Source organism: Lipotes vexillifer, unplaced genomic scaffold (assembly GCF_000442215.2).
Source record: "Lipotes vexillifer unplaced genomic scaffold, Lipotes_vexillifer_v1.1 scaffold1018, whole genome shotgun sequence".
NCBI lineage: Eukaryota > Metazoa > Chordata > Mammalia > Artiodactyla > Lipotidae > Lipotes > Lipotes vexillifer.
The window spans coordinates 2,923,202-2,936,951 of NW_006782724.1; the positions used below are offsets into that span (position 1 = coordinate 2,923,202).

Genomic DNA, 13,750 nt, shown 5'->3' on the forward strand with positions numbered 1-13,750 from the left:
CCCACCCCCCGCTGGGCATGGCTCAGGGCATTTTCCAGGGCACACAATGCTGGTTTCTCTGTGCTCTGCTTCTCTGGGGAATGAGGAGAATTGAAAAGGTGCTATGGTGTTAGAATTAAGGTCAGGGTTATTACAAGGTTAGCGTGTAAAGGGGGCAGTTACCCATACTCTAAGTGTCCCTACTGGGAGCCCTGCATTTGCATGTGCCTGGGGACATGCTTGCCATTGTTAGCCAGAACATTCTTTTCTGTAAATCCAGGATTACCGAACCTGGCAGGAAGGGATAGTTAGAGATTTTTCTACAGCCTTCCTGAGTTTATGTGAGAATTAAGCCTTACAAATCTTACAAGAATTGATGAACTGATGATATATATAAAAAATGCAACACAAACCTTCAGATTCGCAGGCTAACCATCTCCACTGAAAAGCCCTTATGCTTCAAGATTTTAAAAAATTACCATTTGCCAGTCTTACCTACACTCAGACAGACTCCAGTATTCAAACAGCTTGCAAATTCTGTACAAACAGATGCTGTTATTCCTGCATCCATCAAAATAGTGGAGTTGTTGAGGTCTTCTTTTTGTGGGAGAAGGGGATGTATGTACATTATTATTCTCATATGGGAATAATTAACCAAGCAAAAGTGGCATCCCACAGTTAATTTAGCTGTTCTTTTGTTTTCCAGGTATCTGAATTACGTGAACATATTCTTTTAATAAGCTGATCTGTTTTTTCCCTTCTCACTGAGGTGCAAAATAATCTAGAGGGTCAAGGTTTCCAATCTTTTTCTCTTGCATTAAAATGATCTGTCATTTCCATCGTGGCTACACCCAAAAGTCAATTTTTGGTCTCGTTAAAGTGCCTATAGAATAATTCAGTCGTGATGAGGATGAAATTCTTCTCAAAGTGTAAGTGCTCCCCTTGCTGGTATACTGCAGCAATGACATTCATCTTTGAAAACTTAATCCTGATTCAGAGCAGGGGTTTTTTTGTTTGTTTTGGGGGGTGAGTTTGTTTGTTTTTTTTTTCCTTTTTTGGTACTTCTTTATCTTTACGGTGTTGAACTTCACAGTAAATTGAGGCTTAATCTAGTGAAACTGGATAAATTACTGTACTCATCATATATTGCAAACGAGGCATGTAGAATTCAGTACAAGAATTTTTAAAAATGCTTCCCTAGAAAGTAGAGAAATATTCCGAATGATTTTTAGTGTTAAGGTTTTTTTAAATAATAGAATGTTTTAATTTTTTAATTAATGTGCAATTTATATGCAATAAAACGCACAGATATTTGTTTGTTTGATCCAATGAGTTTTGACTCAATCCAAACATTGTTTGATCCAATGAGTTTTGACAATTGTATATGCCCTGTATAATGGCCACGCAAAATACGACACTGAATCTCATACCCTAAATATTTCTCTCATGGCCCTTTCCAGTCAATTCCAGTTCAAGAGCCCACCATTTCCCTCCTACCCCCTCACCTCCTCTCTACTGCCCAAGCAACAACTTTCTTATTTCTATCACCATAGGTTAGTTCAGTCTATTCTTGGTCTTCAAATGAATGGAATTACACAGCATAAACATTGTAAATGCTCCATTCACTTACCTTGGTATTTTTGAGATTGTTGCATGTATCCGTAGTTCATTCCTTTTTTTATTGTTGAGTAATATTCCATTGTATGACTAAACTACAAGTTATTTATCCTATTTTTGACATTTGAGTTGTTTCTAGTTTGGGACTCTTGTGAAAAAGACTGCTCTGAAAATTCCTGTACAAGTCTGTGAATAACTTGTTTCATTCCCATTGGATACAGACCAAGAAATGGGATTGCTAGATCATAAGGTAAATGTTTAGCTTTGTAAGAAACTGCCCCACACTTCACCAGCAATGTTCAAAGTTCCAGCTGCTCCTTACCCTCACCAACAGTGGGTAGGAGATGGTATCTCTCATGGCTTGCATTTGCAGATCTCTGATGGCTATTAATCTGCACCATCTTTTTGTTTTTTTGCGGTACGCGGGCCTCTCACTGTTGTGGTCTCTCCCGTTGCGGAGCACAGGCTCCGCGGCCATGGCTCACGGGCTTAGTTGCTCCGCGGCATGTGGGATCTTCCCGGACCGGGGCACGAACCCACGTCCCCTGCACCGGCAGGCGGACTCTCAACCACTGCGCCACCAGGGAAGCCCCTGCACCATCTTTTTATGCACTATTGCCCATTTGTATATCTTCCTTGGTGAGACGTCTATTCAAGTTTTTTCTCAGTTTGACCAGATCACTTGTCTACTGCTGATGGTAGGAGTTCTTCCTATATTCTGAGAAGTCCTTTGTCAGATACACGTATGGTAAATATTTTCCCAGTTTGAGATTTGTCCGTTCACTTTATTTAAAGTGCCTTTTGATGAGTTGAAATTTTTTAATTTGATAAAGAACAATAAATTACTTTTCTCCTTCATGGTTAATGCTTTTTAGTGTCCTAAGAAATCTTTGCTTACCCTGAGGTTGTGAAAATATTCTGCTATTACTCAAAAAAGTAGTGATAGCAACTTTTAAAATTGAGAATAATAATAAGGACAGTTTGCAGGCAGATAAGGAGGCGTGTTTCTAATGACTGAAACACAGGGCTCTCTCTGCACTTTTATAAATTTGTGATTATTTGTTAATTTTCAAGTGTCTCCTTGGTTTATCCTCCTTTTCTCTGAGAAATAGTAAGTCTGGGTGTTTTGAGAATTGTCAGGATTGAAGTATGAGGAAAGAAAGCTCAGTGTGAGGTTTGAATGTCCTGTGTATGATAATGACTTTAGATAATGATCTTTATAGTACAAGTGATTTTATAGCATTATTCACAGTCCTTGAGCAATGACTTCAGCTCTAGGGAGCCCAACCAGGCTATTTCTCTTCTTTATCCTCATCTCTGCAGTAAGAGTATGATTGCAAATTATCAGACTTTCCTAAAAATATCATTTGTTGCATGCATTGATTAAAATATACCAAATTTGTAACATCTTAAATATATGTGCAATATATGAATATATTATTCTCAACACCTTTACTAAGGTGATGCTCTAACATTATCTAGAGCTAAGGAAAGCTCTGATAATATTTATTCCTTGGATTAATATATATTGACCCATACTATGTGCTGTGGTGGTGATTAATATATATTGATCCATACTATGTGCTATGGTGAAGAAACAGACCAGGTTCCCACCTCTAGGGGCTTCCCATCTAAATGAGGAGAGTTAGCCAAGTAAACAAAGGTACTCTTTAGTTTCTGTTAGATGCCCTGCAGGATATTACAGGGCATCAAGAACGACAGTAACAGGGAGGACGTCATGTAGGAAGGCCTGCCTGAGCAGGTGACAAATAACCAGAGACTTGGGTTGACGGGGACCCAGCCAAGTGGGGGAACAGCAGTCTTGCAAGAGAAGCAGCACAGGTGACAGCCTTAGGCAGGTAAGAGCCGTGTGATCCAGGTGAGGGTAGGGGGCAGTGAGCAGAGGAGAGAGACAGGGTAAGGTGGCAGCAAGGTCATCGAAGGGCCTCACTGACCGTCATTAGGAGTTAAGTTGATGAAGACTGTCCTACCTTATATGCAGAGCCCACATTCATCACAAAGTGAGCACGGGGTGTTCATAGATAGAACAAGGGATATTAATTAATGCTACTTTTGTTTAGAGTCCCTGAAGAGTAGCTTATATATATAAGCAGTGACTGATGACATGTGGCCTGGGATGAACAAGTCGCTCGCTGGTGTTCATTGAACACCAGAATTCTCAAGACAAGAGATCTATGGACACGTGGAGCAGAGAGGGGCATGCTGACCTAGGGGGTCTGGATTTAGAACCCACGTCAGGGCCACAGACACAGTGAACAAGTGGCGAGAAGGCCAGCCGTCCCAGTACTAGGTTGAGGCAAAGTCTTGAAATAAGGTCCAGAAGTTAGGATGAGACCATATGAGGGACAGCGCATCTCACGTGCACCCACCAGTTATAGATCATTCTCGAGCAGGAAATGTGGACTGAACAGAGAGAAACTGGAAGCAGGAAATTCCACTAAAAAGAGTTTCAAAGAATTCATGTAAATTGCTCAGAGTGGTAAAGGGAAGGAAGACGAAGCCAAGGATTCTTGTGCAGAGGCCTCTATCAATTGTCAGGTTTGCTATGGGGTATCGGAGCCCCTATGGGACTCTCTCTGTGCTTTGAAGTTATTTCCAGCCTCTAGGAAGTATAGCCAAAATATGCCAACATGTATCCTTCCCCACAGAGTCTTCTAGAGAGGCAGGGCTGTGGCTGGAAGCTACCAGCACGGCTCTGGGCAGGCAGATGAATGAGCTGGGTGTAGGGTCAAGACCAGCATCCTCTCCCTGCCTCTGTGCCCAACACCAGTCAGGCAGCGTTACCCTCTCCTCTTCTCAGATAAGCATTCCCCTCACCCTCTCCCAAGGGTGCACAGTGCCTGCACAGGCAAACACACAACTCCTTCTCTGGTGATTGCTGAAACTTGGAAAAATAAAAGGTAATGTTCCCTCACACTGAGGAGACCGGAACCCTTAGAAAGAAAGGTGTCAGACTGACCAAACTTGGGACAGATGTGGAAGGTCGACTGTACTATGCCTTTTTATATAACAGACTTGAGCATCCTCGGATTTTGGTGTCCCTGGAACCAATCCCCCCTCAGGTACTGAGGGATGACTGTACCAGGATGGTGAGCTTGCCAAAGAGCCAGAGTGTAACAGTTACAAAAGTGTTTTAGCAGGAAAGTAAGGAATTTTAATACCTCTTTTGTTGTTATTGAGCTTGAGGGTCAAGTTGGATAGCTGAAAACGACAATAAATAAAACCTAGGTTTGGGGGAGAAGCTCAGATGGGAATAAATATTCAGTAACAATTAGCTTCATAGATTGGAGACAAAAGGCTTGATGTAGAGATAAACAAGTAAGGGATGAAGGAAACAGTCCTTGGTGACATGCACAGTGGAGATTGATAAAGAAATAAACCAAAAAATGGAAAAAAGAGAGACACCAAAAGAATGATGACAACTGGAAAAGCAGGGCTTCCCTGGTGGCACAGTGGTTGGGAATCTGCCTGCCAATGCAGGGGACATGGGTTCGAGCCCTGGCCCGGGAAGATCCCGCATGCTGCGGAGCAACTAAGCCCATGTGCCTGCGCTCTAGAGCCTGCGAGCCACAACTACTGAGCCCATGTGCCACAACGACTGAGCCCGCGCGCCTAGAGCCCGTGCTCCGCAACAAGAGAAGCCACTGCAATGAGAAGTCCATGTGCCACGGTGAAGAGTAGCCCCGCTTGCCGCAGCTAGAAAAAGCCCGTGCGCAGCAACAAAGACCCGGTGCAGCCAAAAATGAAAAAATTAAATAAATAAATATTTTAAAAACTATTAAAAATAACTGGAAAAGCAAATAAGAGTATGGCAGAAATAAAGATTTAAAACAGGAGAAGATCCCCTCTGGTCTTTATAATGTGTATGCAGAAAATAGTTTTCAATCAATCACTGTTCAATTTAGTTGTTGGGTTCTTTTTAGGAAATGAACTGTATTTCTTACATAAATCCTCTAGTTCTTGTTTCACTGCTTTTGAAATCTAGAAGTAAATCTATAGATAAGCTCAGTCATTTTGTAATAGAATTGTCTGAGGGCTCTTTTACAACACTAAATATATTTTTGTTGAGTTGGTTGCAAAAACATTAGTTTCAACAGATCTGTGATTCTTTAAAAGGTTTTCCATTCATTGTATTAGATATTTTTTCATACCTCCTAAGGCTAAATTTGGCTGGTTGATATCACTATGGAATTGGAACATGGGAGCGTAGAACTAATCTCATTTGACTTTTAAATTAGTTTTGTGTGTGTGTTAACTAAAATTGAAATGTTTCGATTATGAATAATGCTAAGATGAATGGGTACACTCCATTGACTTTAATAAAGAATACATGTTCTTGCAGACTTGTGAATGATGGCATGGTAGCACAGTTCTCGAATCCTAGTGTTTAATATTTGCTGCACTTACATATTTTATTTATGATACTACTTACCACAATCACAGCTTTTTACTTTCATGAACGCAATTGAACTTAACATTTTTGTTTCATCAACTTTTCCAAGGGATTCATATTACCAAGGGCGTCCTTTTGTTTTTTTTAATTACCAAGGGTGTGCTAATAATTGACAACCAATTTATTAAATTTAAATTAGCTAACATTTACTACATGGTTATTGAAGGCCCTGTACCAAGAGATTAATTTTCAAGGAATAAACAAGTCACCTTAATAATTGAAACTTTAAAATGAGGGACTTCCCCGTTGGTCCAGTGGTTAGGACTCTGCGCTTCTACTGCAGGGGGCACGGGTTCGATCCCTTGTTGGGAACTAAGATCCTGCATGCCTCGTGGCCAAAAAAATAAATTAATAAAATAAATTAAAAATAAAATAAATTAAAAAAATGAAATTTTTATGGGCTTCCCTGGTGGCGCAGTGGTTGGGAGTCCGCCTGCCGATGCAGGGGACATGGGTTCGAGCCCCGGTCCGGGAAGATCCCACATGCCGTGGAGCGGCTGGGCCCGCGAGCCATGGCTGCTGGGCCTGCGCGTCCGGAGCCTGTGCTCCGCAATGGGAGAGGCCACAACAGTGAGAGGCCCGAGTACCGCAAAAAAAAAAAAAAAAAAATGAAATTTTTAGTCTTCAGTGATCATAACAAAATGTACATAATAAGTTAAATATCAGACAACACTTGCTGCTAATACACGCAAAAGAGAGGAACAACTAGGGAAATTCTGAATAATGAAGTTAATTGCATAGTTCCTTGAATAAGGGTCTCGGCTAGTTTTTTTTAAACCAAGGAATACTTACTTGAGTTAAATCTTCAGTGGCTGTTAGAAGAGTAAAATATGCTCAGATACTTATAAGTGCATTCAAATTTCATGTCATATATCCAGGGCTTCAAGCTCGAGCTATGGTTTTCTTGTTTGAATACTTTGCTAATTTATTCATGCCAAACAAGAAATCAAATTATAAAAATATATTTAAATCAACAACTGTTCATTCAATATTAGAAGGGTAAACAACTTAATAATTTATGAATGTACTAATGTTGTGTGTGAAAATGCTTTGAGACGAACAGTGGATTCAGCATGTGTAACATGCTCTGAAAATTAGCTATTGCACAGACTTGACAAGTATTATATGCTGCACAGATTCATGAAATGAGAAATTATGAACACCATTTTACTTGTTGTTATTAGGTACTTCACATGTGTCATACAATTCCTTACTAGTTGAATCATACAGTGCTGTATTTCACAAACAACAGCGATTAAATGGCCGTGCCCAAGCTGGTACACTAAATGAAAGAATTCGATCTAGAAGCCAGGACTCCCCTAGCTTGACTGTCCTAGCTTGACAGAGGTGTATTACAGGGGTAACATCTTACATATTACAAGGGTGACCTACATCTTGCACGCTGCAGTTTCCATGGGCACATGATCTAGTTTAATATCCAGTTCATAATTTGCAGTTCTTTGACAGATAGTCACGAGCTACAATTTTCAGCCCCATATCCAAAACTATTGAGGGTAAAATTAACCTATATCATTGCACCTTTTTGTTTTATTTTAGGTTCTCAACTTGGAAAATATATGCCCTGGACTAGGGTTCTAAGTCTGTTATTACATCCTGTCTGTGTGATCTGGGGAAACTTGCTTTACCCTTCTGAGTGTCCAGCTTCTGTTTTTTGTTTGCTTGCTTGTTCTTTCCATTTCCATGCCAAAGAGCTCTGCAAAGGGTAAAAAACTATGTAAGTTACAAATATGAATTTATAAATATATTTGTTGGCTTGAGGGCTTGGGTGCCTACTAGAGGCATCAGAGTCTGGGCAGGTGTGCCTGCTTCCACTAGGAACCTGTAGAAAGGCATGAGCCGAGGCACAGCCAGAAACACGTGGGTCTGTGCACCAAGAGAGAGGAACACCTCTCCTTTTTACAATTTTGTTTTTCTAAAGGGCAAAGGCAAGAGTGGCCTTGCCAGTGGCCTTGCCAGTGGAATGGCAAAGGCAAGAGTGGCCTTGCCAGTAGAATGCAAGCAATCTAAACTTAAAAGTCAGTGTGCAGTAAATTGTCAGGAAATGCCAGCTGCTAACACCTGCCAGCCTTGTGGGAATTTGGACCTCTCCTGATGAGGCGGAGTTGGGAGCAGAAATCTTGAGTCTGGCTGGTCACCTGGCAACACAGAGAGACCTTCTGGATCCTTACAGGACAAGTCTGTTTTTCTCCCTAAGACTGAAAGTTTGGAAGCATTTAAATAAGTGAAATAGAATCAATAGACAGTGATTTCAGTCACTCAAGTGCAAATGCACCCCAAGCTTGCTTCTTTGTCTTTCCGCTTAAAGGCTCTCCCTTGTTGGTTTGCACCCTCCGCTGTGCTGTCTCTCCTCTTCTGCCCTGGATGCCTGTTCTCATCTTCTGGTTGAATTTCCTAATTCTGGCCGCCTCCAGTAACACCTGGCTCTTCCCTCCTAGATGGAGTGTCACACAGAGCTGCCTTGCCGTATTAGTTCTCTGCCTGAGAATGGCTCTGAGAGTTTTCGCAATCCGGTGCTGGCTTTCCAATTCTACCTGGATTCCATCCTCTCCCTTCTGCTCATACCAGGCTTCTCATGACCCCGCATTCTTGACCCTCTGAACCTTTTAAGCATGTCTGTGCTACACCAGTAAAGCACTCTCTGCCCTGTGTGTTCTCTGAGATAAGACACAAGTCCTACCGTTTTGGTGGTGGGTTTCCATGCAGCTTTCCTGATGACTGCAGTTTACACTGGCCTCTCATTTATCCATGCTCATGCCACATTAGTTATTAAACGATGTACGGTTTAGAATTTAATTGCCCGACAATTGTTCAGCTTCCTGTCTTCCTGGATGAGTCAAAAGAATGTATCATGAACTTCTGTTGTGTCGTTCCCTGCCCCTCCCACATCAGATGCCTGAAAACCACCTGTTTCTGGATTAATCGGTGACCATGGATGAATACATGTAGGTGAAAGATGGGCAATGTTTAGGTCTATTTCATTTTTCCCACCATCAACTTTCTTCCTTTGGCTTTGAGACTGATTCTGGTTCCTGTTCCCTCCCTCAGGTGTTACAAGCCTTTGGACTCTGGAATCTGATAGAATGGGGCTCAAGCCCCAGTCCGTTGTAGGACCTTGGGCAGGTTGTTTCACCTCTCCAAGCCTCAGTTTCTCTATAAAATAATGATGTATTAAGAGTTGTAGGCGGTTTATTTTGGAGCGGGGGAAGTGTTTTGTTTTGTTTCATGGCCGTTTCGACCATTCTAAATTCTTGTAGGGAAGTGTTTAAAGATATATACGTAAAACATGTTTCTAAGAGTGTTACTTGGGCACCACATTGAGAACAGTGCTATTTCAGTGAATGATGTGCTCTAGATGAGGAATTACATTTCCTGTCTTCAGGTAATAGGTGGTGTGGGTTTGGGGTACAAACCTTAGGCTGTGGGATCCCAAACCCCACACTCCTCCCGTTCCACGTGCCCTGTCTCTGTGCCTGCGCAACGTAAGAGAATGTCTGTCTTGAATGACACTTACAATTACTGCAAGTCGTGTCCCATTCATACATGTTCAATAACTGACATTAGTCAACTGCACGAGGAGAGAGGGACTTCTTTCTCCATATGCCGCTAAAACAATAGTAGTCTGAAAGAGGACAGATGAAATGAGAAAAAACATTATAGACCATGAGAGGGTGACATCACTTAAATCCCTGGGCTAAAAGCCAAGGATACAAGGTCCTGCTTTCAGCTGTCAAGTATCATTTTGTGATCATAGATAAATTTACTTCATATGAAAAGAAAGTAAGTAATGTATGTTCAGACATGTTATAGATGAAATTAATTACCGAGTATGATATAATTAGGTGTAAGTAAAGAACCTAGCAGCCATAGAAATATCTGCGACATCTAAGACATATAAGCCTGCACAGAAATCTAAGGTTAAAGGGTGATATAAATGAAAACAATAAAAGTATTACCTTGTTACTTTTTCTGGTTTAATTTAGAGCCTAAGCTTTCAGGTTTCACCTTGAAGCCTTCTGGTGCTAAGTGTGTATTTCTGAGGCAACCCAAAGTAAGTTACCATGGATTTGATTCTACCAAAGGCATAAAGAAAGGAAAAGGAAAACATAAGAGAGATGAGAAAATACTTTTTCACAATTCAGTAATGTGAAAGAACCTCAGAAGTTGCTTTCGGAAGATATGTTTCTAAAAGTATTTGATGGTACCCTTTGCAGCAGAGCCACAGAATAATAAAAGTTAATTTAATTTAATTTTCTACTTCATTACTCCCCAAAGTACGGGACCGAGTGAAGGAATGCCCTCACAGATTGCATGCCACATGTCAGAAATTTATTACCATGCTCAGTGGCGTTATTTCACCCATTTTTCTGTAATAGTTTCATTCTGAACTGAAGGAAGGGAAATTACATTAAAACCTAGATCTTAGTCTGATGATGACTTGGCAACCTCCATTAATCCAAAGATCTGTGCTCCTTTTGTTACTCAAAGATCCTGAACAACAAATTCAAATTACCCAGCGTTCATTAAGCAATAATGCATGAGAAGCGCCGTGCTAGTCTGTAGGCAAAGAAAAAGATGAACTCATCTCAGAAGGGTTTAAATGAGCTAACATCCTAAGAGTTAGTTCTATACCCTGTTCACAGACGACTGAGGCCATCAATTCAAGGAATGGCCTCCTGGGGCCACAAGCTAAACCATTGTAAGTTTCTCATCCACAACATGGAGTGCGGTCCAGGCCAGCGGGTAGAAAAAATGGTCTCTAAGATCCTTTTCAGCATTAAAGTCTTAAGATTTCATGACTGGATCAGAGTTACACACCCACACAAGTTGCAGCAGAATGTTAAGTAGAACCCAACAGAGCGTTCTTTCTTCTCCTGGTGTTTAGAGCAAAAACCTATCTCAAATGTAGGAGTATGTTTCTCTACGTGTGAGAGAGGAGCACAGGAAGAGAGGGAGAGAATGCTTGCAAGTGATTCCCTGGGTTTCCAATGTGGAGTTTCAGTATTTTTGATAAAGGGAAAAAGAAAACAAAACAAAAAAGCCCAGAGCCTGCCATAACCCTGTGTCTCAAGATTGAAGAGCCATTGAAGATTGACTCTTCATGGTGGCACTAGAGATACGGCTAAAAGTACCGATGTTATAGATTCCTTCCTGCAAGTTCAGCACCATGCTGGGTGCTAAAGAAGTAAGAGAGGAAGGAAGAAAGGGAGGGAAGGAAATAGATATAGGAGAACAGGTCTGGTGGGGTGGGGAAGGTGGGGCAGTGGAATGAAGGCGTGGCCCCTGGCCAAGCAAGGAGCTTGTTTCACAGATTCTTTTTTTGCAATTAATTTTCACTTTTTGCAATTCAGTGTCTTCCATCTAAAGAAACTTCTGCTCAAAACATACCTTTTCAAAGCCGAAGTGTTTATTAAGTCGTGGAGACTCACAAATAGTGCAAAGAACTAATGATTGGTCTTAATATAGCATGTTTAAGAGGGACAAGTATAAGTGGGGAGAATGATACTTTTCGAATTTCTCCCTGTTATCCTCCAATTTCCGACTGATTGATTGTTGTTGCAACTACTTAAAAGGACCGCGTGACCATTCCAAATTCTTTCTCTAGTTAGGTCAGTCTCTGAAATAACCTCCTCTGCTTTGAAATTTCATCCCCCAAGCCCCATCTTCCACATCACTCCTTGTCAGTGCAGGACCTGGCTTTATGTTTCAGAGAAGTTCACAGAAGCTACCCGCTGAGAACTGTCTCAAATACCTACGCCAGATCCATCAGCCAGTTTGCTTTTGTTCCCATCTGCTTCTCTTCCTGTTACAGTGGAGGAAGTGGACCCACCTGCCATCAAGGTGAGTTCCACCTGTACTCTGGGTCCCCTCTATACTGTCCTCCTGTAAACCTCCCTGAACGGGTGACTCCCTTTTTCTCCTGGATCTTCAGCCTTTTCCTCTCTGTGACTGCTCAGTATCAGTATTCACGATGCTCTAGTTTCTCCTTTCAAAAAGAAAAATAAAAGAAAGTTTTTCCTGAAGCCAGTATCCTCTTCCAGCTACAGCTTTTTCTGCATCTCAAAACAGTGATCTGCATCTTTCCCCACGCCTCTGTCCACACCAGTCTGGCTTCTGCCCTAGCCACTCTACTGGCTTGCTCCGGCTAACGATCTCCGGGTTGTGAAATTCAAAGGACACTGGGGTCCATCAGACTTGACCTGTCTTCACCTTATTACTTTCTCCTTGAAAAATGGCTTTTCCTCCTCCCTCTCTGTTCCTCTTCCATCCCTTTGAGAGGCTATTTTCTCCCATCTGAATTTCACACACTAGACTCTTCTTAGCTTGGCCCTGGGTCCACTTGGCCTTTTAATCTATAGTCTTTCCCTCGTGATTTCATCCACTCCTGTAAACCAGGCTCTCTTCTCCACTTGTCTTCAGAATCTCAGAGCCATCTAACCCTCGTCTGCCTAGCAGGGTGCCATTGTTCCATCCGCCTCAAACCTGCCCCTCCTCCAGCATCCCCCATCTCAGTAGTCTCAGTAAATGTCACCTAATTGCTCCTGGTGGAAACGTGGGACTTGACACTTTGCCTTTTCTTTAGCTCTCATATTCAATTATCATGTGGTATCAATTTTACCTCCAGAATATATATTGTTCTGTCTCTTTCTGCACTTCTCCACTGGCCACCTCACTGGCTATGGAAACAGCCCCCTAACTGCCCCCCCCCCACAACGTCCACTCGGGCTCCTCTCTATCCCATTGTCCATATCACAGCCAGAATGAATTTTACCAAATGCAGATCTGAGTGTGTTGCTCCATAGCGTTAAATGCTTCAGAGGCTTCCCACCGTCCTTAGAAGAAAAGGCAAAGTCCTTTACGTGATCTTATGCAATCCTCCCTTTCCCTTCCGACCTCTTTCTCCCTACTTCCTGTTACCCTCCTCTGACCCATCCCTCTGTTGTACTGAGCTTCTCTCAGCAGCTTCATCACAAAAGCTCCTTCCTGGCCATGTGCTGTTCTTAATCCCTGAAATTCTCTCCCCACCTCCAGCCAACCATCCCTCCCCACCTCCACGCTTTGCCTTGGGCTTCAGATGAAATCCCACTTCCTCCAGGATGTTCTCTCATCTCCCCAAGTCCTCTTGCCTAGATTTGCTCTCCCTGCTCTTTCCTATTTCCTCTACGCCATTATGTCAGCTACCACAATTGTAATTATGTAATTATCTGGATAATTTTGTGACGTATCTTCCCCATCAGACTGCATTCATCCCTGAACCTCCATCAGCTAGCATATATTCTAATACATAGAAGGTCTCAAAAATGTTTGTTGAATGAATGAATGAGGTACCTTCTCTTTTTCTTGCTCTCTTCTAAAATCTACTTCCCAGCCGCTCAAAGTTTACCTTAGGTAGGTTTCCCGTCTTGTTAGGAAAAATCTGAATAAAATGTAGAAAAACTTTTGATTCTATTTTGCTTCTAGTCTTAACCCATCCTCTTTGAGGCTGTATGCTCTCTGCTTTTTTCCTTTTTTCTTTTACATTATTTTTATTGTAGTCCATGATGAATTTTTTTAAATTTTTATTGGAGTATAGTTGATTTACAATGTTGTGTTAGTTTCTGCTGTACAGCAAAGTGAATCAGTTATACATATACATATATCCACTCTTTTTTTTTTTTTTTC

The 13,750-nt window shown here is 41.7% G+C and overlaps 1 protein-coding gene across 1 annotated transcript in view; it reads left to right on the forward strand.

The window, feature by feature from the left end:
• Positions 1-13,750, forward strand: part of CHST9 (carbohydrate sulfotransferase 9) — a 201,167-nt gene that overhangs the window by 107,164 nt on the left and 80,253 nt on the right. Inside the window, exon 4 of the mRNA XM_007455366.1 lies at positions 3,329-3,331. Within this exon, the coding sequence (XP_007455428.1) occupies positions 3,329-3,331 (3 nt within the window). The remainder of the gene's footprint in view (positions 1-3,328; positions 3,332-13,750) is intronic.